Here is a 26715-nt window from a genome sequence, read left to right as displayed (position 1 = left end):
TACAACCGAGATACCAGACTTCAACAGTGAGCGTTAATACAGCACACCTCTGCCTAAAATGCATCTTGTCAGCTGTGCTGTTTCATACACGTCATTCTTAACCCACTTAAAACTAGGACTAGGTAAAGAACAGACTGTATTAGGGCACACGATCCCGGGCTCCTTCCCAGAGCGAAGGGCTTTTTCTATGGGTTGACCAGTCATCCTTTCCCCGGGTGTTAGCTGCACGCTACATTCACATCAGCAGTATCAATAGCTCAGGAGGTTCCTGCCTCCCACTGCTGGTTCTTGCCTGCATGATACGGTTCACACCTTTCCCAGTCCCAGCTGTATTGATCCCTCTGTTTGTGGTATCACGTTACACAACATATTGCCAAAGTAACAGAGACTAGATATGACCCTTAAAAAAAATAAACAACAGTATTTTTAACACAGATAATTTCAACAATCTGATTTATACCAAGTACTCAGAAATAACTTTATCAACTAACAGAGCAGCACCCCGCGACATTAAGGCAGGAACTAGAAGGAAAGCCAACTTTGCCACCAAGACCAACGTATTATTTAATCATGACCTACAGTTCTGCAGACTATATATCTGAAAAAGGAACACTGAAAGACAGTCTGCAGGAATGGGAATACGATAGGATTGCACAGGAGGGCATCAAGCTCACTGAAGACAGTCTGGCATCTGAGGATGGGAAAAGACAAACAGGATTTTGATATTCACTTTATTTGCCTTATGTTCAAAGTAAAACTTTCTGACTTCAGTGTAAAATACACAGCTCACACTGCTGTCAGCACCTTAAGGGTTAAAAAAAAGAGAAAGAAGGTGAGCCTAGAAATCGCAGTGCATCTGCATTTCTGCGCCTATGAAAGGCCAGCTGAAACTATTCAGATCTAGTCCAAATTAATTACCTGATTAGCTCCATTCCAAAAATGTTACTTTTCAAATACAGACTTGCATCTACTCAACCTGAAGGCACACACTGCCAGGTGATAGATTTCATTTAAAGGTGCAAGTGAATTAACTGGGAAGGAGGGGTGGATGGGGTGGGGTGTGCCCCCCTCTCTGTACTTCCGGTTTGCTTTTCTTCTCCCAACCAGGGTATATTTAAGCAGCTGCTTAAATATAGTGAAGCAACCATCTAACTCCTAAAATGGAAGTAGAAATATGCTGCCCAGTCCTCAGGAGGACACAGAACCACACGCTGGAAAGGCCAAAACAGAGCCATAGCCAATGCAAAACCCTTTTTCCAATTCCCGTTGCCATAATTGCACGGAGATGAGAAAACATAAGCAGACGGGTGCTCTGGCTGCTCACCTCATTAGCACCAAGCACTGCCGCATTGCAGCTGACATGACTTGCGTGTTTAAGCAAGCAGGCTTCAGACACACACGCGCACCATTTTACAGAGGCTTCTCAAGCAAGCTTAAAAACAAGACACTGACAGAAACCTAAGCGGAATGTGAACATCAGGAAATGGACTACCATCTCCTTTAGCCAGAAATGGAGTACAGATTCAGCAACCAAAAGATTTTTAGATTATTAGTCAGATTCCACCTTACACGTGTAATTTCTCATTCAGCTGCACGCCCAGTTACACCCACTTTTTGCCACTGTGATTACACGCGTGTCCTGATCCATGTGCAAGCTGTGTAAAAATCATTTCAAAAAGGACTGCATTTTCTACAGAGTCCCAAAATTGCCACTGTATCTTTGTTGCGAACCAAAACTACATAGTTTTCTAATTCATAATCTCTCAGAGACTATTTTATTGTTTGGCTTTAAAGCCACACCACATGCTGAAGTTTTGCACCATGGAGTCTGAGAAAGAAAAACAGCAGTTTCAGATGATGTATACACCTCACCTGGAATCCTCCTGAATACCTGTGTTAGACTTGACTACCAGACTGGTGTAAATTCAGCCAGGCCACCATCCCCCCCGGAGTTATCAACAGAACAATCTGAGCATTTGTTTGAGATTCAGTCATTTTCTCTGGTCTGGATACTGCTCTCCCCAGAACAAAAAAAGACAGTTAAATGTCTCATAGAAGACAGTTTACAAACAAAGAGCCACTCAGTGAAATGTATAATTTGAATCACTACTACTGACATGCGCCATAAAAATTAGCTGCAGTCTCCCAGCAACACAGTGCTGCAAACAGAAGCAGATTTATTACAGAAAAAAGGAGAGCCAGATTCTGCCATTTTGGAACAAGTTTGTATTCAGCATTCCATCTGAGACCCAGCAGTTAATACTCAGGTTAATGGTCATTACTGATGAGTGGGCTGATAATATTTATTCACCATGATGTGCTGAAAGCAGTAACACTGAAGGTACCAATGCATACAAATAATCCCTTTTCCAAAGAACCAATTCATGAATTCAAACAGGAAGAAAGGAAAAAAAGATACATTACAGAGACTTAAAAAGTGGTTAAGAGGTAATGAAACTTTTTTTTGAAAATGCAGATGAACTTACTTTGCTTTGCAGTAATAGTACCATCCCAGTAACAGAACAGCAGTGGCGAGTTACATTCACAGCTGTCTGTGGACAATGAGACAACCTCACAAACACACAGCAGGCAGATGTTCAGATCACACAGAAGTACCTTGACAAATAACAAGTTGGCCCATTTGTTGGCTTTCTCGGTGGATGCCTGTGACACAGTAGACATGGCAAACTGACAGCTATACAGTCCTTTGACATACCAACACTGAGAGCCAGGAAAGGGGGATTTCATGCTCATCTAATACTACAAACTTTACCAACATATAACAAACATTTTACCAGTCCCTGGGGAACATTTTCTTAGGTTATCATAAAACATTTGAGTATTCTTTGGCCCTATGAGATAAAAGACTCCTAAGCTGGACTATCACACTATAAAAACACATGTAAGCCCTACACTTGAATAAGGCCTTGTGTTTCACTCACTATCAGCTTTCTTTGTTTTTTCTCTGCAAGATGAAACTTTCCAAAATGGAATACGGTAGACCTTTAGCATTATACACCAAACATCATCACAGTATTCAGATGAAAGTGCAAAAGGAATTTTTGCAATGCAAACTGTAATTACCTGCGCATGCACCTGACCAGTTACATCATATCCTTCAAATAAAGCCAAAAAGCCTCAAGTTTTGCTCAAAGACAGCTCAAAGCAGCACATGACAGAACTGAGTGCATAAATGCATGATTCCCCATCAGTTGGCCCAACCAGTCATGCTGCTTTTCGTTCCCAAAGAACAGCAGGTGATCTTAAAGCTTAAAGCTGGTGTCTGCTAAAAAAGGCTTATTTTGACCCAAACAGATTAGAATCCACCACATGAACCTGCAAAGTCCACAGAAAATGGATGCAGCCTTAAACTCTGGTGAAGACAGAAGAAAGAGGCAGAAATTTCTACTGCTGTTGCCAGTGAGATCAGAAGACATGCATCCATACCCTAAGAAAGCTCCTGAGACAGAAACTTCTAACATGATAGAGCCTATTTGCCCGGCTAGATACTCCAGATGATAGTTGCCTCTCTACAACCTGATTTAGCACAATTTTAGGATGGATGCACATACTTTGGAAAACCCACAAAATTCTGCAACTTCCCAGCCCTTATTCATGCATGAGGGGTTATTTTAGTACCTTCTGTCTCTTCTTCTCTATAACAAATTTATCTCACGATCACAACTTATCAATCAACAAGCCTCACTCTTAGGAGAGTTGCTATTTAGGTGGTACACATTCCAAATGAAATGCCTCAAAATACAGACATATAAAAAAAACTGAGTAATCCTGACTTCACAAGTTGCTGCCCATCAGCGAAGTCTCCTAAGCTGACTATGTTCTTGTTCCCATCCTACAGCAAAACACAAGGCAAAATGTTTGACCTTCAGCCTCAGGGAAGGGACTCTACAATCATGAATCTCACTACACAACTGTGACAAACTACGTGCCCAAATACAGGCATTCTAACAACATCCCCTAAAGCGCGCAAGCTAAACACACTTCTGCAAGTCAATCACATCCACAGCCAGTGTACATAGATTCGCAGACTGTGGGCTCACACCTTCTACAATGGTGCTTTGTCTACCCAGTTATCCTCCTTTCTTGTGCTTTTAGAACCTCTAAGAACCATATTTCTCCGTTGATAGCATTATGAAGGGCTAAAAAAGATCAAGATTTCAAGAAACTGTGTGCGACTTCTGAACATCTTAATTCACACCCCAGCAGTATTTTAAATTGTTACAGATTTCTGAGACTTGTTCCATTCCGTTTGCACTCTACACAAACCCCCCCAGTCTCTACAGGAATCACTTCATCAGCAGATTAACAGCTACTGCAAAGCAGTATCTCACGTCCAGTCTGCACGTTATGAACAATTGTACTTTCAGCTGAAACAATGCAAATGTTTTCACAGAAGGAACACAGTTTCAGGAGACAGGTCTAAAATCTTCAAGATTTGAAAGGACATAAAAAAAAATTACAGAGCTTTTATAGCTTTCATCACAAACAGCAGGCATTTTTAACAAAAAAAAAATCTCAGTAATACAATGTAAATTTGTAAAAGTGTTTTCATTCTAAATCATAATTTTGGAAAACAGTCAAAAAAAAAAAGCAAACCGAGTCACCAAGACCACAAAGTACTTAGGACTCAAATTCAGGTCTTCAAGTACAGCATGTTACTTCCAGAACCATAGCCAATTTCTTCAGTAAAACTGCATGATACAAAGCTAAATGCTTAGAGTATTTAAAACACAAGCAGAAGGAGATCTGGGTAGGCTTACATACAAATCAAATTACTGATATCAAGCTTCTATTTTTATACCATTTAAATCATCACTATTAATTGATAGACTATGAGAGATGAAAACACTAAAGCAGCTGGACATGTCAGAATCCACAGCCTGGGGAAGAAACCCAAAGGACACTGACATAAGAGTAACGAAGAAGCAACTTTCTCAGGGAGAAATGCCACGTTTACATTTACTTCTATATGTACATTAGGAAAACCTAAATCAGTGAACAGGTTTCCATGATGAAAAACACCAAGCCTTTCAGTCTGTGCCTGAAGACAACTGGTAACTGCCTTGCTACCCATGGAAGTTGATGACTTATCATATCATGTTTCTGATCAAATAGATCAAAAGAGCAGGAATGATGTACAACAGGTGGGTTTGCAGAAGTTCTCTACTCAGTGCTGCCATGAATTCAGCAACAGAAAACATTCTAGTCATCAAGCCTTCTTCTTTCAAAATGACTTCCAAATGTATACATTTCACAGAATTTATCTGAGAGTTGTGTGACTACGAGTAGTGCCCAAACATTACAACAAAGTTAAATTACTCCTTGTAGAGCATGGATAGCTACGAAAACAATCCTCACCTCTGTGGCCACAGCTGCCACAAGAAGACACTTCTCAGAAGAAGCATTTAACTTCAGCGACTGTCTCTGTCCTTGGCTAAACCCCTCATAAATGCCAACTGCTCTGAAATATGTAAGTAAAATGAAGCAGGAAAAAAGTGTTTCAGTATTCAGACAGATCCAGTATGTGGAATACATTTCTACTAGGCATAGCATACAAGTGGAATAACGCATGGCCATCGTGCATGAAGCATTCCAAAAACTAAATTTGAATCGAATTTTCGAAAGTACTGAACATACACCAGCTCCCATCACATTCCCAACAGGAGCAAACAGGGACTGAGAACTTCCAAAAATATTACCCAGATTTTTCCTCAGAGATCTGAATGCCATCCTGAAAGTCTCCAGCTCTCTCAACTTCATTACACCAATTTATTCATCCATCCATCCATGGAGTTGCTAACGTTTCCCAAATGAACAGTCACTCAGCAAGCAGGCTAAAATTAATTCAACTTCTTCAGCTGGGAAAAACAGGTTAGGCTTCCATGACACAAACCTTTCCTCTTATTTTGAGGACATTACATTCTGCTACCTGCTTTTCCCAATTAATGAGCTGTTCTAACAAAAATCACTGAATTTTTCTACAAACCTAGACTCACTCCTGCACTCAAAACAGTGCATTACTATTTCTGGTTCATTCATCTTCCCCGGTATCTGTCAGCCACAAGACGCTGCATAATATTTGTGTTAAAGTTCTAAAGTGTTTAATAATTACTTACAGTTTACTTGCAGAGAATCAAATGTGTTTCATCCTAATTGCCATATAAAAGCAAGCTTAAAGCTCAAAAGGGAAATGCCTCCAACTTTGAACTGCAGATTACTGGCATTAACAAGATATACGTTCCCTCACCAAACTCAAACACAACTAAATGTCTAGAATTTTTACAACTCAGCATACTTTGAACATACATTCTCCCAAGACAGTGGCAGAATTAGGGAATAGTTAACAGAAGTAGAATTAACATTAACAAAATACTATTCTATACCTCAAAAGTTTGCTGCAATATGTTGATTTAATTTACACATCTATCTTACAAAACAACTGTAAGCAACATAAATTCCCACAAACTGGGTGATATGTAGTACAGTGTAACGGTTTAGATGCATTTTTATTTCAACTAGAACTTAACCTCTGAAGACCAGCTACGCACTGAATTTTTAGAAATCTGCTGATTTATTAACACAGAACTAAATTTCCCCTTTGGAGTTACACAGGCATCTTCTCTGCATCACTTACCACCTGACAGCCATCATTTACTAGTCTGAACACTAAAATTGCCACAATTTCTCCAAAGTTTCACTGCCATGAAAAAGCCCCTTTGATACTTAGTATTACCAAGCTGTTTTTCACTCTAGCATACACAGAAACAGATTTCTACAATAGTTCTGTGCTGGGTGGTTTAAGTTCATATTCTCTCCCTTCCTACCCTAACTAGTTTTTCAAACCAAACTAACAAGTGCTGGCATTTAACCCTATGAGTTTAACAGGACCTCAATCTCCTTCTCCACACAAACTTAACCAAATGGGCTTTCTCACCAAGATACACTTCCACAGCTCAGCAGTTCAAATGAAATCACACATAACAGAGACAAAACCGATCTCTCTCGAACAGTACTACGCCATTCTATCTGTAAACTCCTAACGCAGGCATTGTGAAAACTGTCACAAAAGGCCACTGCCGCAGCTCCAAACAGAAAGCAACCCGAGTCAAACCAGCTCTACTTCACGCCCCTTCCTGGACTCAGAGGACCTCTTCCCTTGCCCAGGAAGAACATGGAATCACTCTTAGAAATGCACAGGCTAGTGAAAACGGTGAAAAACTTGGGAAGGATGACAATGCTCGAAGTGGTCATTCTGAATGAGGGGTTTTTTTCAGGCACACGGGGGAAACAGACCAGACACCTACACAGTACCTCACTAAATCATTACTGATTAGACTGCTTATGTGTTTCTCAGTTACATTTCTAGCCACAATACATTGTCTGCTTCCAAACCACAGTACAAACACAAATTAATTCTAAACCACCATCTTGCTCTAAAAATTAATTTTAGGGTAGGTATATAAACATGGAAACTATATTGAAGTCATGTTAAAGCCTTAGCTACCATTATGATATGTATATAAACATTCACACAATTAAGAAACTTTGCACCGCTAACAAAAAAAATACATTTCCAGAGACTACTTACAAGACATTCAAACAAGCATAGAAAGAAATACACAGTATTACAGCCCTATTCCCAAACATGGACGCTTCAGTCATATAACTAAAGATACATTTTAAATGGAGTATTGTAAAAAAAAAAGGTAAAGAAAAATGCCACAAAAGGGAATTCAAAAGATTCTTTAAACAAAACAAAACAGTGTTGGAAAAGGTGTGATTTCAAACAGCTTGAAAAGTCAATTTCTGCTTTTCCCACTGCGTTTATTTAAAGTTCTCATCACACATCTGTTTTTCTAAGTTGCTCCTGGGCAAAGTTAGAATTTTAAATATTTTCCTTAGTATAAATGCAAAGAAAAATTACTCGGGATGAGATCCATTTAAATTTACTGAAATTGAAGCGTAGCTGTTAACCAAAGTTTTAAATTATTTGAGTTATAACAATGCAAAGTCTCTCACAGCTCATGTTAATGACTCTGAGTGCAAGGAAGATGGTTTTGACTTCAATGTTGCCAAAACGTCTCACAGTTCTTATACAAGTATGTGCATGCACACATGCTACATAGCCACTGCATAAGAACAGTTGTTAGATTGTCTTTGGTCTATCAGATTTCCCATCAAAGCTCTCAATGAATATAACGATTCTCCATATTAAGAAAAAGCTCAGGCTCACAAACAGGATTTAAGTATCCTGGCCTCACTCACTATGTGGCTTTAAATTGTATTTCTAGCAACTGCACTACAAACACTTTCTTTCTTGTTTTCACATGTGCAAACCAAAACACCTTGGGTTTCACGGTCATTTAAGCTGTTCTGATCTAAGCCAGAGCTGACATACACAGGGACAATCTTGTATTTTACCAGACTACCAGCAAAGTGCTCCCATCATCTCTCCTCTGCCTAGGTGTCAGTGACCAGGAGGAAGCCACTTGACAGGAGGGGAGGGCAGTATTATGTTTTCAGCTTACCACAGCTTTTGCAGTTGTTAGTATCAACATTGTGAAAAAACAAATAAGGCATTATGAAAGGGAGCACAACATTGCTACTTTGAGTAATAGAAAGGCATTAAATCAGCATAAGCAAAAAAAAGTGAAAGTAACTTGGGGGTGGACAGCTGAGAGAACACACATCACCGAAACCGAAGAACACGGCCTCGCTGCCCTGTTCTGCGCACCCAGTTCCACTCTCCTTTGCTCCGTTTCTGGCACTTGTCTCATCCTCTCCGTGAGTTAGGTCAGACAGCTACATTTGCAGAGCACCATTCAGGGTATTTTGCGCTCAGTTACTTACCCAAGACACTTGCGAGGCAAGACCTCAGTTAACCAGACACCATACAGCAAAAGCAAAGGGTGGGTATGAACAGACAAGGAGAGGTGAGGAGCAAGACAGACTGCCTTTTGGGTAGTGAAAGTCCAGTCAGTTCCAGCACCTGACAAACCACTACTCATGGACACAAACACTATAAACCAGCATAAGTCAGCACCACCACGGAAAGACAGAGTCCTGCTCTTTCGCTATTGCAGCTGCTGCTTTCAAATCCCACAATGCCTCTCCACTTCAGCTGCAAAAGTATTTGCACACCTACATCATGACCTGAATCCACAGTCAAGAGAAGGCAGCACACAAGCAAAAACATGTAGGTTAAGAATAATAGGAAAGGGTTTCCTCTACTTCTTTCAGTGTCATTGTCATCTTAAAATTTTCTGCATCTTAAAATCTTTCAGATGGCTTCTGAAGTATACAATGATTTTAGAGATTATTATTCGGATCAGCAAAACCAGGTTCATCAGCCACTGCTACTACCAAGCTTACTGCACCATGCTTAAAGTAACTTCACCTTTCTTGAAGGAATCTCAGTCAAAAACAGAAAAAAAACCAAGACAGTCTAACTTTGGCCAGAAGAAAAGAGAACTACAAATGCAAAATATAAAAAGGTAACAGGGGAAAAGCAACATTTAAGAAGCTCTGTATGAAAGGAAGCTCTCAAAAGGAATCTGAAAGAGGTTATGACACAGCACTTTCCCTATTTGCTTTATCAATTTCTTGTCGTCTTCTCTGCAAGGATCAATGGTCTTAAAGGCTGCAAAGTAATTCCAAATTTTCAGCTCAAAAGTTTGCTGGGAGAAAGGGTTTGGATCATTCCTTGAATACACTAAGACTATACACTTATTAAAACAAGAAATGCCTTTTTGATGCATTATTACAATTCCCAAGTCTGACTAACACAGATTGTTAACAGTAGCATCCACAGTCAGGAAAAGCTTGCACATCAGTAGTCGCGAGACTGTTTCAGTTCCAACGTACTGATTCAAAGTCTGACTGCGTAGACCGTGGGAGTGGAAACGCTGTGCCATAGCTTCAGTAACCTCACCTGCTCAAAAACACTACAAAGGAACGCTGACGAATTTGGGGGGGCGTTAACGTAGTTTCTCTAGAAATGCCTAGAACATGCCGCGAGCTGTTGGTCTTCCCCAAAGACGACACAGAAATCTTTCTATGTAGGCAGACCTCATAAAACACGGCTAAGACCCCACAAAAGAGAACTGGTCAAACAGAATACACAGTTTCATGTTATATTTGACCTGGTTCATCTGTGCGCTGCAGCAAAAAGAGTCACCTCATCTCCTGTACGCCCATACTCCTAATTCTCACCTTGCATCAGACCTAGTGATCATACAGCCATACAGGAAGTCAGATCAGCTTGTTGGATCTGAGAGGACGGGGGAGAAAAAAGGAAAAAAAAAAAAAAAAAAAGAGAAAAAGAAACAAGTGATTGTTTTTGCATTTGATAACTAGCTAACTCAGCTCACCAAGTAGTCATGAAATCATTGGACTGCAAGCGAAGCAACAGGAACACTTAATGTGCGAGGGGACAGCGGGACCATTTCTTTCAGCAATGGTCTGCATTTATGTTAGGAAGCATTTTATCGTGTTTTTCACTTAATACAGTAATTGCAGAGTTGTAAGAACTGAGTTTGCACCGGCATTCAAAAAAAGCGGTCCTAAAAACTATTTCAAAGTTAGTATTTATGATAAATACTTTGCACACAATTGTAATGGCCTTAGAAACTCAATGTTTTAACAATGTATGAATACTCTGCAAGCACAGATTAGCATTCCCAAATGAAAAGTCAATACATCCAACACAGCATGAACCAGGTCTAAGAAAAAAGTAGGGACGAGAGAGAAAGGAAAAGTTACACATCTAGAAAACAGATGTGACTGGAATAGATCACGCAAAGCTTACTAAGTGGTGAAGAACTGAAACTTAAGAGAATGGTTACTTGAGATCTGAATTAAAAGCTGTCCTCTTTCCCATTTTCCTCTCTCCTGCTTATCTGAGCTGCCTTAGGAGACGAAAGCCGTAGGGTCCTAACCCAACAAAACATCCGTAACTTACAGAGACTTCGCAGTCACCAGAGCTAGGATACGAGGAAAGTGAGCACACAGGAAACAAGAGAAACATGCTCCATTGTCAAAAGCAACTATTCCTATGCAGCTCTCCCTGCAGCTTGCACTCACAGCCAGCTCTGGAACCCACATGCTTGCACCACAGGCCACCTTCACAAACAGGAATGTCAGAAAATTGACAGGTGGAAATCCGTGGGGGTTTCTTTAGCAAACTTCATTTAGCTTGTGATTAAAAGATGAGTGTAAGTGTCTGCACAAGGGAAAAATGATGGTGTAACTGGGAACAGGGGTGCGAGAGGGAAGCAGGGGCTCCCTATTTTGGAAACCACGAGCTGTAAAATTAGCAAGGCCTTAAGATGAAACCTTTACCACTGCTCAGCGCAGACTACACTTCAAAAGCAAAACCAGACATCTGTTTATAATCCAGACACGATCTTTTACTTTCTCCCAGGCTGTAGGTGAGACCTCTTGTCTCTCATTAGGATTTTCAAACAATGGTTCCCACTAGGAGATCTCAGAACACTCCCAGGTCAAATAAGCATGCTTTACAGTGTTTTAAAAGTCTAAAGCATCCTCAACTGACAGAACACCCATCTGGGGCAGATATCTGTCCTTTTATATCATCTATCCAGAGCCCACCAGCACTGAGAGACTTAGAAATAACAAGCTCTGGAATCCCCCCACCCCCAATGCAGAAACTCATAACCATCAAAAAATCCCATCCTAAAATAAGTCTTAAATGTTACAGAACAAGAATAGAGACTAAATATATGTAAACTAACCTTACTGCAAACTCACTCCACTCGTAACAGCCAGTCTCTCCCTTGTTTCAAATGTCTAATTTCTGTTCATTTAAATAGCAGGTGAAGAAAAAAAAATTAAAAGACACACCTGAAAAAAATGGGTAATTGGAAAGGTCTTTCCAAAAGCAGAAAGAAATCCAGAGGAAGAATTCAAACAAGCCAGAATGGCAGAGGGTTCTCCTCCCATGGCAGAGGGTTCTCCTCCCATCTGAGATGAACCTAAAATTTTCCCTGCAATGCCAGACACCTACTAACTACCTTTAAAATGCATAACTTACGCACCTCGTCTCTCCCTTCTACCAAACAGTATCTTCTTTCATCTCAGTAATCAGCACTTTTATTACTTAAGCAAACCGCTGGAGAAGCATCCCATGTGAGCTTTCAACTTGTAATGAAGACTTGTATCCTTCGTATCTGTCTCACAACAGCAAAGACATCTAGAAGCACTTCTACATCGTCAGAAACTTTTAATAAGTAATATACAACTACCTGTCCTTTCCAAGTGCTCCTAAACATGTTTAACTGCGCCTGAATTCTGAGGAATGGAAAGATCCCCTCAGCTTACTGTTTTGTCCTATCATTCCAGTCTAAGGACTTTCTAGTAAAAATTGAATTTATGAACTGCAGGCACTTATTTTGGAGACGAATGTATCCTCGAAGCAAGGAATTTAACTGTGATATTTCAGGAAAATTTTTGGTTAAAACTGACTCTAAAGCTTGCAGAAGTAACATCAACCCCCAACTCCAGGGAGATTCTATATCTCTTTAGGTTGTGGGTTTGGTTGCTTTTTTCGGTGTGTCAGAGAAAAACTTGATTTGCTCAGATACACACCATACAACAGCTCCAGGTCTCTTCATGACTACAGTATTTTCCTATACCAAAAAAAAGCCAAAACAAAGAATTGCTCTAGACCAAAAGACATTACCCAAAATTTCTTAGTTTTGACAGACATTAACATAAAACCATGTACAAAGCAAAGCTACAAAAGGAAGAATTCCATTTTTCCCACATCTCTGTCAGCTCGCTCACTGGGCTTGTTTCCTCTTCCCAGCTTTAGAGGGTTAAAACTACACTGCAGTACCTGCACATGTGCTCCATGCCCATAATGTAATGAAACTACAACATCATAGTATTAATTCTCACCTGTTCTGGATGCAGAAGCTTCCACCTGATGCCAAAAAGACGTTCACTAATTCAGACATTTGCTCAGTATGTTCCCCAATTAAGACACTCCACACAATCTGTAACTATCTTCTCTAAAAAAAAAATGCTCCTCAGAATTACACAGGTATACAGTCCTTCCAACCAGACCATTCAAATAAAAAAACCATGCAATAGTAGCATTGTACTCACAGACAGCAGACTAAAGCAAGCAGAAGGGACATCCCCCACTGTCAGCTTGTTTTGACCTTTGAAGGCAACACATTTAAGAGGTTAGCTATCTCACCACTAATCTCTAGATTGTAAGGGTAGCCCTAAATTTACCAATACCTACAAACCGATAAATATCTTTATATGCATTTACTCAGCACTACAAGCTCTAAAGCTCTCTGTCCTGTCTTTTCTGAAATAAGCATCTTCCCCACGTACAAAGAAACAAAAAGCACTGAGGGGCTATTGACCTCAATCACAAATAAATGAATGACAGAGATGGGAAACAGAAGCTTGTTTACCAGCATCAGGTACGACAAGTCTCCTTCATTCATTGATCTCACTCCCCCTTAGAGTCCTCTCAGAATCTCCTTTGAATATTTGCAGATTACATTTTGCTCAAAGTTCTTCCACTTTACAGCAACACAATCACAGAAATCTCATTACCAAATGCCATTCTTGACCTGTTCTCAGAAACAGAATTGTAATTCACATTCACTCCTAAACTCTGCCGCCAAAAAGATCTTTAAAAAGATCAAAAATTCTTAGAGGAAAAGGTGTAACTGCATGCTATGCACCTTGGAAGACCCAAGCAAGAAAAGGGAAGAAACGAGCACCTCTTTAGAAATCCCTGTGTTGGACAAAACACTCACATAAACTTGTGGTTCTAAGACAATTTCAGTCACTCTGCTGCTCTAACAGTTTTGCTCCGCAGCCCCACGCAATCCTACACTGGCATGCATTACCACCCATTCCCTAGCACTCGTACTCGTGCTCAGCAGACCCACTGGTGAGCAGGTAAGCTTCCTACACCAGCAAGAAACTGTTCTGTTATTTTATGGAATTTGATTTCTGCTGATATCATAAGCTCATCCAGCTCACTGCAGGATCTGATCAATTCAGCTGTCAACTGCCACAGAGGAGGCTGGATCATAGCAACAACAGCAATGACTTCAACAGCTTAAATTGTCAAGATAATACTGAGACTAGAATTGTCTATAGCGAGTTGTTTTTTCTTCCTTCATTTACAACTCTATATTTACTATGCTGGCCTAGCTTCTAACTTTGTAAGAACAAGCCTGTTGGACCAATTCCTATTTTTCCAACTCTTATTCTCCTGTCCTATGCAGGTAATACATTCCACAGTAGCTTCCACTTTACCAGGTAAGAAAAATTTGCAGCAAAAATGCTATAAAGGCCCAAGTGCCAGCCTTGTTTGAGCATGACAAACAATTACAAGCATTAAGACATGCAGTTTACACATATGGCATCCCTTTCGCCTGCAGCCACACACCTTATTCACCTCAAAGCATCCACAACGTGCATGCACTTTCAGAATCCTGCCTCACCTTTAGTCCCAATCATGTAAGGAGGAGTGCACAAAGAACCATTTCAGTCTTAGGCCAGAATGATCCTGGGAAGATTGACAGAAAAACAAAAGGAAGCAGGATATGAACATGCACATCTCAGAAACTTCCAATCATTAAGTAACTTCTCTCTACCTTTCTACCTACACTTACACCACGACTCCAACCTGTAATCTCTCCTCACTGGCAGCTGGATAGTTCATGTGCCTGGAGTGCTGTAGTGAATGGATAAAGGCTCTTCCATAAGGACAGGCTGTGAAAGTGAGGAGGGGGCTTTGTGCTCCACACAAAGAAGCGGATCACATAATGCGCAGAGCTAGTCAAGACAGTAGCAACAGTTACAACCTCCACACACAGCTGTGACCACATTTGGATTTTTTTTCCCCCTCCGTGAAGGTGGTCAAAGTTTGTGACAGATGGCCCTGAGAGGCTGTGGAGGCTTCATCTTTGTAGATATTCAAAACCTGGCTGGAAATGCCCCAGTCAATCTCATCTAACTTCAGAGCTGGCTCTAGCTTCCAAGTCGGCTGCTTTGAGCAGAAATTGGTCCAGATGACTTTTAAAGTCAATCCCAATCCCTTCCAATCTCATTCTATGGTTCTCTGTGGCATTCTCATGCAGTATGCCTGGCCTCTTCTGTGACTGCAACATGCACTATCTCACAGCTCAAACTAGATTTGTGGGTTCATTTGGAAATGTCCTTTCTTTTGCTCAATTGAGATCATCTGACAAGTACAGTCATTAAAAAAATAAAGTTCTTCATGCTGAAAGTGGAAAGTGCCTCTATAGGTTTGACAGTTGGTGGGGGACCACAGCCTGATTCCCTGACCACAATGAAATTTGGAAAGTGATTTAAGAAGAAATTCAGCATATGGTAAAGGCAAACCCTGTCTGGACATCAAAGTAACGAAGAGGAGGAAAGAGTTGTAAAGCCTTTATTGTTAAGCTATAAATAAAAAAATAAAAACAGGTCTTGCTCACCACCATTCTGTCCTCCTGGCAGAAGCAGTAATCCAACAATATCATCCTTTGCAGAAAAATACAGATTCAGGAACTTGTCAGAGGCACAAAGGGTAGTCTCCATTAGGTCCTGAAGTGGAGTTTGAATCTAGTTTTGTGGAACAAGTAACAGCTACTCCAAAACTTTAAAAAGAATTCTTAAGGTACAACTACCAAAACTCTGTCTCACTGAGAATAAGCAGAGAGTGACTGCAATCCAGGCAAAGGAGAGCTAAACCTTTAATCTTAGTCTACAGGATATTCATGAGTATCACCCAAGTCAGGGAAACAGCAACATACAGTAACACTAGCCGGATATGGGCTCTTTTGTTATTAATAATAATCTTCACTAAGAAGGAAAAGGCATGATATAGGAATGAAAGCCACCCCTCAGCAACAAAGATGTAAGATTTGGACGGCTCTGCTTTCTAGAACAGTGAGCTAAAAGACACGCGATTAGTGGTGGCAGGAAATCATGGAACTCCCAAAAAATACTTTCAAGATCATAACAACTGACTGCCTCTACCATGGCAGGCTCAGCCAGGTTCATTAGTGCTCCCTTCCTGCTTCATATTAAGAAAAAAAATCAACTCAAAGCACAGCATCCTGTCTGACCACAGAACTAAGAATGTAAGCTCACCCTGTGGGTCTGTTCCTCATCCAGGAACAGAAGGTCTAACACTTCATTTTGACACACAAAAGTAATATATTACTTTTATATGTATCTATGAAGATGTTCTTCACCGTGAAAAACAGTCTGCAAGGCACCTCATAAAATATGAAATATAAACACTAAGAGCAGTGCTGTCAAAAGAACCCAAACAAAAAGAATTCCAGGAATGGAATAAGCCATTTTCCAGAGCAGTTGAGAAGTGCAATAACAATGGGAACACGCCAATTTATATATTCATGACACAAGTATGAGGGAGAACGAGGCACAAGCAAAACCTCTCCAGGTATTTAGATGGAGAAAATAATTCCTCAGTCTTACTGACAGGATACATATGTATCTCGAAGGTAAATATATCCATGGACTACCATTCAAAGACAGAGTACTGGGTTACCCAAGTAATTGGTTACCACCGCATTGCTCCTGTTTTTCCCTACATCTACATTTTCCAAAGCCTGGCTAGTAAACAACGTGCATCCAGCACAGTCCCTATGTAACTGCACATGCACTATTTACAAAGAATGTGTGTATGCAATATTAAAAAGCTACATTAAGAGAAAACTACTTAAGCCACAAAGTCAAGCACATAAAGGTTACAAAAAGCCACAGCTAAGGATATGCCTGTAGGATTGATCTGCTACCACACCTACATACTGTCGTCAATTACACGAACAAACATTATTTTTCCCCCACAACATTTATCTAATGTGCACAGAAGATCTAGCACTCACTTAACAAGCAGCTACTCAGCACTGTATTTTCTTTTACACTGTGCAGTGTGTAGTCCATGGACTGGCGTACTGAAATCCTTGCTTGAAACACACCATTATTTATTTCTTCTTCAGTTTTCTTTATTGTGCTTATCACAGTAACATCTAAGTGCTTCACAATCTTAATTTCAACCACAGAAAACCAGTAAACATTCTGCTGATTTACCATATGGGGAAGGGAAACCCAGAGATAAGTGTTAAAGAAGGAATTCCAGACGTCACAATTGGGAGACCGTGATTTCTCAGCTGCTGAAGCTGCTCCGATTGATTTTATTTGTGGATGCAAGTATTCAGCACTTTCACAAAGCTCATCCTAGTACCCAAAGTCTGGGCACTCAGAAAATGCAAAAACATGCAATTAAAGGCAATTTCTGAACGGTTCAATTTAAATCACCAGACTAACACTTCCTGTAATGTTCTGCTTCAACTGTCACAAATTCCCCTAACCACAAAGAAGGCATCCTACAAATTGTCTTCCCCTTCACTACACTACAACTTACATTTCCAGAGCAGAACACCCTGTTATTTTAAAAAGGCTGATGAAAAAGTACCATGTGATCAAGTAATTTAAAATGTGGTATCTGAAAACAAATACACAACAAAGAAGTCAAAAATGCAAATTTGTTTTTGTCAATTTCTATTTTTTGGGTATTTGCTGTTGCTATTCATAGTAGTATTTTATCTTTACATTTGCAGTTAATCAAAAGCAAACTTCACCACTTGGCATCTAAGTAACACATGCACGACACTGGTGGAAAAGCGCATAAGGGTTGGAACAGTTTCATCTACCATACAGACCTCTGACACTTGAGCTGACAGCTAAGTGTCAGCAGCATCTATGTGGACCAGCACTTAAGGCAAATGGGCTCCACTGTCAGCAAATATTTATGTAACCAACTGGCAGAGAAATGTTTCTCTGCAGGACGGCAAAGCTCTGGAAGGTTTCATTCCACTCCGGGCACTGGAAGACAGCAACTACTGCATGCAGCTGACTTTGCCCCAATTTCTCACTCCCCACGCACCCCCCCAAGATTCATCCCCCTCGATGCAACATCTGTGCATTCACTTCCTTTCTGTCCCACCTCCATTCTATTCTCCTTATTTTCCCAGTTAATTTCCAAACTACAGATTTCTCCTGCTGTCAAGTAGCTTCTTTGTCTGCAATTCTGAATACCACTCTAGCCACTCGGTTTCCTGCCTCGCCTCCAAACTTCTTTTCCATTTGAGGCTCCTTCTTCAGTTTGTATCTCTTCCCAAGCAAGTTTCAACACACAACCCATGTTCCCACTGGTTTCCAGCTCCAATCTCCTCCCTGAGGGAAGAAATTTCTTATCTAGCAAGAGCTTCGCTGCAGTCACTTCCTGTCACTGCTTCTTGTTCCAGCACGTTTGCAAAGCACGCTGCCTCCACACCAGATTTTTCCCCACTGACACCACAGTCCCCAGTCCCAAACAGATTTCACTGTTCTCGTCCCTGCTGCATTTGAATGATTTACTCCATTCCAGTCTTCGTGTCAGTGAGAGGAGGTATAACCACCACAAAAGAAAATGTCCACTTTAAATCGTGTGCTCAGACCTAACTGTAGCTCATCCCACAGCAGACAAGGCCACAACATCAGAAGTCCTTTTTTTGCATTGTACAGGGGTGTGTTCCAAATGTTGTAGCTCTGAAGCTTCAACAAACCTCTAAGATGCTTAACAGACTATTTTTTGAAAGGGTAATAATGCAGGGCAAATTTCTGTCTACTTTCATAGGTATAACAAGCAAAAGCCACTTCAGCCAAATTGAGCTCCTGTTCCAAGCTACTTCTTCCAAAAACATCCTTACAAATTTAGGGAAAAACAGAAAAACATTTTTTCCTTGAAGTGCCCTCCTTCCACCGAATCACTTCTCAGAAAATATCCGAAGTCCCTCAAAAAGACATTTAAGACTTACGGGGCATGGGGTGGGTAGTCAAGGGCGGTGCGTGTATATTAGTAAGTAAGGACAAATTATAAGCAATAAAAATCTGTTTTATAATGGAAAGGTTTTGGCCCATTGTAGCACTGAGATGGGTGATATGAGACCCATCCGCAATGTCAAAAAACACCTCATACAATGTTCCATCAGATACAGTATGTTGCTTAAGAACACAATCAGTACTAAAATCCAAGAGTTCCTCACCCAAACTAAGCAAAGTACCAGTTCTGTGTCAGTGTCACCTGCTTGGCCAACAGATGAAACCATGTTTTTGTTTTGTTTCAGATATAAGAAAGCAAGCAATATGTCCTTCTTACTGGAAAGCGGGGAAGAAATCGTTACAGATTAGGACATCTCATCAATTTATGATCTTGAGTGTTTGAAGTAATACTTTTAAACAAATCCTGACTTTCACAGGAAGTAAACATAATGTCAGTACATCAGCAATTTCACCAGTTAGGTCACCCATTCAAATGTCAAAGCATAAAACGAGCAAATTAAATTAGCAACACTGGTCTTAGTACACTGAAGCAAGCAGCTAGCAACCTCGTCACAGGCATAAATCAAGTACTCTGCTTCCTGTGGTGCCTTAGGCAAATCTCTTAACTTTCCCATATACTGTTTCTGCATTGGTAAATACAGCAAACCACTGCATCGCTCTACAAGAATATTACTGAGGATTTAATCTGTGTTTTCAAAACGCCCTAATATTTTCAGATTAATATTATTTGGGACTACTGAGTAAAATGGTTATACAATTGAAAGAAATCTTCGCTCTCAATCTTCAAAATCTATCTACTATTGACAGGTCAGACTCTTCTGTACTGAAATAACACACATTTATGTTCTATCACGATATATGGTACCATCACTTTGTAAAATACTGTTTGAATAAATGGTCCCAATATAGCAAAAACAAACTAACAAAAACACTGAAGGCCACGATTCTCTTGAGTGCCAAATTTAATTTGTACTAATCTATTTAAGTTACATTTCTACCAAAAATTAAATCCTCAGATGATTCCAAATTGGGTGGTCTAAGCAGCTTCAAAAGCTAATTGAAAAATGAAATCAGTAATTATTACTGGGGGTGAGGGGGAAGCAGGAGAATCAATTCATTAATTCAAGACCTTCACAGTACTATTTGGAGCATAAAAAGAAACTTGGAAGAAGCAGCTTGACTTCTCACACTAGGTTCACAAAGGGATTTTGGCACTTCTCATAGTAAGCATTTGGTGGTGGTGGAGATATTCTTTTAACTCATCATTTAAGGACAGTTACTGGGATATGGAATCCAAATACTGACAGAGTCATTAGGCTACACAGCCTTCCTAAATTGGTCTCCCTCTGTTCATATCAATCTACTCTGTGTTAGAGAAAGCAAGTATCTACCAGGTCAACAATGAAAATATTACATATCTAAAGTCAGGGCATGAACATGGGAAGAAATATGCTTGCACTCCATTACTTTCTCCACCTAAGAGAGAAGTCTCTTACACCTAGGCAAATGCCCCAGACTCCAGATTCTATATGCTGCCAGCTCTTCTCTCCATGTGACGGATGAACAAACTCTGGAGAAGGGTCAGTGGAGACGGGCAAGGGGGATGTGCTTGTGAAGCTCTGGGAAGAATGTGGGAAGTGACTGACCACACCTGTGGCAAAGAAAGCTGACCTCATACTATGGCAAACGGGACTCCCAGAAGGTGGCTTTTAAGATACAGGGTTGTAACAGTGAGGGGGATTGGCTGACTCTCAGTTGACTGCATCAACTGGTTGTGTAAACGTTTGACCAGGAGAGCAGCAAAAGCGCAAATGTCTTGCTGAGATAACTACACCAGCCTGGGGGAGCGTATACAGGGCTCAGCACAACCCGGAGTATAAAAAAATGAATGACTACCCAAAAGCACTTTGAAGAGGGAAACGGGCTTGAGCTGGCTCAAATCCCCTTGTGCCTCCCCAGTGACTGGAGATGCCCAGCGTTGTGATGGTGAGCATATCAGAGACCTGTCATGAGAATCACATTTGTATTGTGATCCAACACCTTCGTCTATGTCATTTATTTATTTCTATTCCTAAACTACTTTTCCAACAATAAAGAGTTTTATATTCTGAACAACTAAACGGAACACTTACACACCTTTTCACAAACAACTTCCTCTTCCATCCTTGCAAAAACTTAAATTAAAAGGAAATCCCTCCCTCCAGAAGTTCCACAGCATTGTACCAACACAACAAGACAACAGGCTAGATACCTAGAGGACACTTTCAAATCAAGTTCTTAGAACTCAAGGGAGCTATTTATTGATCTTCTAACAGCTGTTTCCCTACCAGCTCCAATTCTTCTGTAAACAGAAACTGCTAAGAAACAGGATTTGATAGAATGGATTTTGAGCATGTTATTTCAGTGATGTTACAATTACTACTGTAAACAAAATCATCTACCCTATTTACTCCGTCAGTGCAGCCCACCCCCTTTCTCACCTGAAAGATCCAGGAGAGAACACTGGCTTATTTAGTCTTTTTACCTCAGCCATTGACAAAATAGATCAAATCACTAGTCTGTCTCTTCTAATATCTGTTCTTCCACTACGCTAGTTCAATTCTCCAGTATTTTGACCTGTATCGTGCAACAGCATGTGTCTGAAACGAAGAATTTTCTTCATGTTAAGCACACAGTGCGAGTATTCCATTGGATTACTTTTTTATTTTAGCTTAGAAAGGAATACACTCCTCTTGCCTCTCTTTGATGAAAAGATAATTCCTAGGGTCTGGAAGCCAAGTTCTTCACTAGTACAATTTCACCAAAACAACAACAACAAAAAAACCACAAACAGAGGCTTGCCCTCTTGGGGGGGGAGGGAGGGATCCACATTTTCCTCACAGATGTGTTGATATGAGTAACAAGCACAACAAGACAGCCCCCAGTTCAATACTTTCACTACATGGAAGAACAGAGCAAGAAAACCTTTCTGTATGACAGGAAAACCCTTCTGTTAGTTAAAGCAGTTAAGAAGTTAATTGGTGTAATTCTAGCAGGGTTTCTCTGACAACATGAGCAGAGAACCTTTGCTGTCATGTATTCTGCTCAAGTTGCCAGAGCACATATAACACATTCTGCTTACCAAAGCTCCTTTAAACTTTTGACAATGACAAAAGCATTTTAAAACTCTGTATCACGCTTTTAATCCTAAAATGGACTGGACATTTAAACAGATATAGAAATCATGTAAGCGTTTCCATTTAAAGAACAATCATTAAAAAGACACCATCCCAGATTTTTGTGACACTGTAAATGTTAAGGAAACAAAAAATGAGTGATAATTTCATTAGTGACATTTTTTTTGTTCTCCTTTTCAGGCTGCAAAGGGCAGATATAAAAAGGAAAGTGTAATTCTTGAAACTGGTATTTCACCAAATTTTATAGACAGAGTTTATAAGCACAAGAAAATAAAGGCACTTGTCCACAGCCACTGGTACTCCTAGAAGTCCGTACCAGTTAAGACACAGGTCTGTACATTGAAGACCCATCTCAACTCTGCACAAAGTTCAGCAGTACCAGTCTCTCTCATATTCACACTCCCTGAGGATCAATCCACTGCCCATCTTTCACAAATAGGTAACAACCAGAAAAACAACTGGAGAAAAGTTGGAGCAAACCAAAGCTGCTGTCATTGCTTGAACAACAGGCAATAGAGTACTTCAGTGATCATAAATCTAGTGAAGCAAGCATAGCTGTCAGTTTCGTAAGTTTTTCACATCAATACTTGTGGTATCTCCTCATCTCTCACACCCCAACACACACACTTTGCCCTCCTGATATAAGTGCTGCAGCACACTACTGTTGTGCAGTCATGTTTTTACCTGCCTCAGACTGACACAGCACTAAAAAACACCCTCCACCAAGCAGAGGTTGATTGTGTTTAAAACTACACCAGTACGCAGACCTGGTTCACAATGCAACTGCTCAGACAATTGTGCCAGCACAACTCAGGCAACACAGCACTGCAACAGGAATTGCTGGAAAAGCAACACAGAAACCCCCAGCCATTTAGGCTGTCTTGTGAAACGTTAGGCTAATTTTCATTTCTTGACTGTAATGTATGGAAACACCTCTTTCACCTCGCTTTTGTCGGTTTTTATATTGTTTTTCCCCCAGATGGCCATTCCTGAGAATTATTACAACAATTAAAAATCTGGCAATGCTTTCTGGCATTTTCAGATATGATGGCACGCACGTATGTTCAAGATCACGTGCCCTGGAAGTCTGATTTTCCTTGCTGACTGTTCTAGAACACATGCAAATTAAAAACTTCAGTCCTTAACACAGTCCTCTGAAACAACCATAATAAAATATTTCCATGTAGAAACATTCCTACCTCTCCACCTTGCAAAGGTAGCTTTGGACTGAGCCCACATCTATCCCTGATGACATACAGCCATTCACTGGAGACACAGAACAATTTCGACAAGATCAAATTCATTCTTTGTTATTCAGCACCAGCTTGAGAGAGCTGGCGATCGTTCATGTAAGAACAGCAATCCCTGATAGTAAGGAAGAAAACTGCAAGGACACACAGGGTTACAAAGTATAAATCCTTTCTTCCAGTACGCATGATAAGAAAGTTGTGTTTGGTGTTGCAGTTCCGAAAGAAAGCAATTCTTCCTAAAACATGCAGCAGCTACTGAAATGCACTGTCATTAAAATACGTTTCTATGATAATAAAGCAAATGTTTGGAGTGCTGTTTCCTCTACTAGCGATGTGTTTGTCTGAGATATCTAATTTTGGGGTGATCACATAGTCATCCACTTCTAAACACAACTACCATTCCAGAATTCCCTTTATGTGAGTCCATAACTGCCTACCAGTACCGCTTATGGCTCAGTAAGGTTTAACATCAGACTGGCAAGTGATCAGTTTCCGCAGTGAAAGAACATCAGAAAGTTTCCAGTGGTTCTGAGCCCAGCATTTTCAACAACACAGAATTCAATTCAGGTCTAACCACCTTCCAGTCCTTTGCACACAATGCAGTTTCTTCTCCAGCTCTCACTATTGAGTTACAAACCAATTTCCCAACTCTTGCAGAGGAAGCAATGACTGCTCTGGCTGTTGTTGGCAGCAGGAAACAGGCCAACTCCGCAGCGCTCAGAAAGGCACCTTGCCAAGGCCACTTGCCTCTGCTCCATCACTCCCAGAGCTGCTGCTGCACACCGCAGGAAAGGCTCTCACAGTAAGGTGCAGTGCTGGACTAACAAGTGCCAGGGGACCGCTAAAACACTCAGCAGGAAGAAGAGGCGATTATGCTCCCTATTGGGTGATAGAAGACAGTCTTTAGGTGACTTAAAAATGATTCAAATTAAAAGTTTTGATATTTTGATATAGCAACCATTTCACAAATGTAAAAGCCCTCTCTTCTCATGGATCTAGCTGATAAGAGTGCTTTTCTCACCATTACACTGTTATCCAACCTTACCCTTTTTTCCCCAGCTTTCTATACTTTACAGAAATATTTCAACTATCCTGATTGCTCCATGTTTATTTCCAATGCTACCTAACCCAGTGTGAGAAAAAAAAAAATCAAAGATGACAACTATTTGTTACTAGTTCAGACCACATTAGAAATGATGGACAGATCATATGAAACACAATCAGATTTTGCAAGATTAAAGACTTAAACAAAATAGTGACTAATATGGCATATTTCAGGCCCACACAGAAAACCCAGATGCCTAAACCAGCACACCAGCAACCTTTACGAAAGTAAAAGAATCCATCTTCTAAATACTTCATCCGCAGAAAAAAAAATGAAGACAAGAGATCAGTTTCCAGCTGTCATCCACCTGACTTCAGAAAAGCCAACTGAGCATGCACAAAGTATTACTGCTTAAGAAGAGACAACTATTATGTCCTCTTTATTCCTCACCTAGGCTCATCACTTGCTTTTACACTGCCAAAGGAATAGCGAAGAAAGTTTCAGGAAAAGTTCACACCTTGTTTTATGCCTCAGGAAACTCCAATTCCACTCACTCCAGCACCTTTAATACTTGCAAGTTCACGAAAGCAGCTTTCCTTAAAACGATTCGCCTTCACAAGACAGTATCAGAAAATATGGAGATTACAAAAACCTGAAATACAGGAATTACTAAGATGCTGACTCAGTGATCTCCAATTTCTGCTATTTTGGTAGCAAAGAATTTTAATTAAGATATTCTTGAATATAATTTTAACAAAGGAAAAATCCAATTTCCCTAGCGCTTTCTTCACCAATGAACAGTTCTTGAACTGTGTTTCCCTACAGCTAAGGTGTACAGTCTGTGGGGAAGGTTACTGCTAAGCCCTAGACACGGGTGAGAGAGGAGACAACCAACAAATTACCTTTTGTCTCTTGTCCAGTAAGTCTTCTAGCATCCTTATTCCACACACGCTTCCTCCACCTCCATCCCCATCCCACCCTGCACATGCCTGCTCACAAGCTTTAATTTGTCTAGCTTCAAATTCCCCAAGCCTGTTACATCACTGCACTAGAAACTTGAACAAACAGTTTAAATTTACACATTTTAACAGGACTCACTGTGAAGACTTCAGACGTGTGTCCAAAAACGCCATGCAGTTTTGTTAAAATACTTGCTACGTATTTCACACGAATGCAGGAATTACCAAACCAGATCAGACAACTAGCCATTTAATTTCATAATCCAGTGCTTTCCTTACACCAGCAAATATCAGATGCTTCAAAGAAACACACACACACACACACACACACAGAAATCCTAAAGCTGACACTATCAAGCATCCCAACCATAAGAAAATTCCTCTGTTTTAAAGTATGCCTTGAAGTTACAACTAAGTCAACATAAATACAAGCCATAGCCTAACAGAGCAACCTCATTCTCCCTTGCCCTCACATACTACAGCTAGCAATCATATGGCCACAAATGAGTTGATGCAGCAAGCTGCTCCAATAGAAAACTGTTAATTGTTTGGGCAGACTTAGTGCCCCATTGGATTAGCCACCTCAACTCACACAAATGCCAGATCCTGCAAACGAGCAGAGAATTTGGTCAACCTTTTTTTGAATCAGATTACCTTTGCTACAACATGAGAGCAAGCCAAGAGAGACGTGAAGTCCTTATACAAGCCAAGCAGCAATAGGAAAGCTGGAAAGGGATAAGAGGAACACGGCCGCTCCATTCTGCAGTAGATCATACTAGACTGGTTTAGCTTCAGGAATTTAGCTCTTAAACTTGGGCTACAGGCACACCATAGTTTGAGAGAGTTTAAATCGGAAGAGCTGCAGAATCACCCTCCACTTTCTTCACATCTGATTCAGTAACCATGCCAGCAGGTTCAGCCCACCAAAGAGGCAGAAAAATGTTTTTTGTTTTATGTAGCTGGGCTCTTCCACTTATTTTAATTCAGCTATTGCCTTGAAGATCTACAGAGTACTACTGCCAGTGTGCAAAGGAAACACGAAGGCACGGCTTGAGTAAGCAGGCACTTACTTAAGTATGGCATAAACCATAGTTCTTTTCAAAAACTACTTGTTGTACTTAAACCATTTCCAAACCAGTTTAAGCATTAATCAGTTTCAGAGTTTCCTTCTAAACTTAAAGGGAAAACTTCAAATTCTTCACCTCTTAACTTGCATTTACAATCATTTTTGTACTCATACTGTGTCGAGAAACTTAACGTGTATCTCAAGCTGCACGCAGCTTCATCACGTGGCCAGTAATACTGGGGCTGTGGTGGGTGTCTGGGACGCTGGGTCACCCCATGTTACAGCT

General features: G+C 40.4%; 1 protein-coding gene across 4 annotated transcripts in view; it reads right to left on the bottom strand.

The window, feature by feature from the left end:
* Positions 1 to 26715, bottom strand: part of RIMKLB (ribosomal modification protein rimK like family member B) — a 57299-nt gene that overhangs the window by 19199 nt on the left and 11385 nt on the right. Inside the window, exon 2 of one of the 4 annotated variants that reach the window (XM_075441232.1) lies at positions 14517 to 14581. The exons of the other annotated variants lie outside the window; for them this stretch is intronic. Within the exon in view, the coding sequence (XP_075297347.1) occupies positions 14517 to 14532 (16 nt within the window). The 5' untranslated portion in view covers positions 14533 to 14581. The remainder of the gene's footprint in view (positions 1 to 14516; positions 14582 to 26715) is intronic. 4 annotated transcript variants of the gene reach the window in all.

Source organism: Opisthocomus hoazin, chromosome 1 (genome assembly GCF_030867145.1).
Source record: "Opisthocomus hoazin isolate bOpiHoa1 chromosome 1, bOpiHoa1.hap1, whole genome shotgun sequence".
NCBI lineage: Eukaryota > Metazoa > Chordata > Aves > Opisthocomiformes > Opisthocomidae > Opisthocomus > Opisthocomus hoazin.
This window is presented reverse-complemented; position numbering and strand designations above follow the sequence as displayed.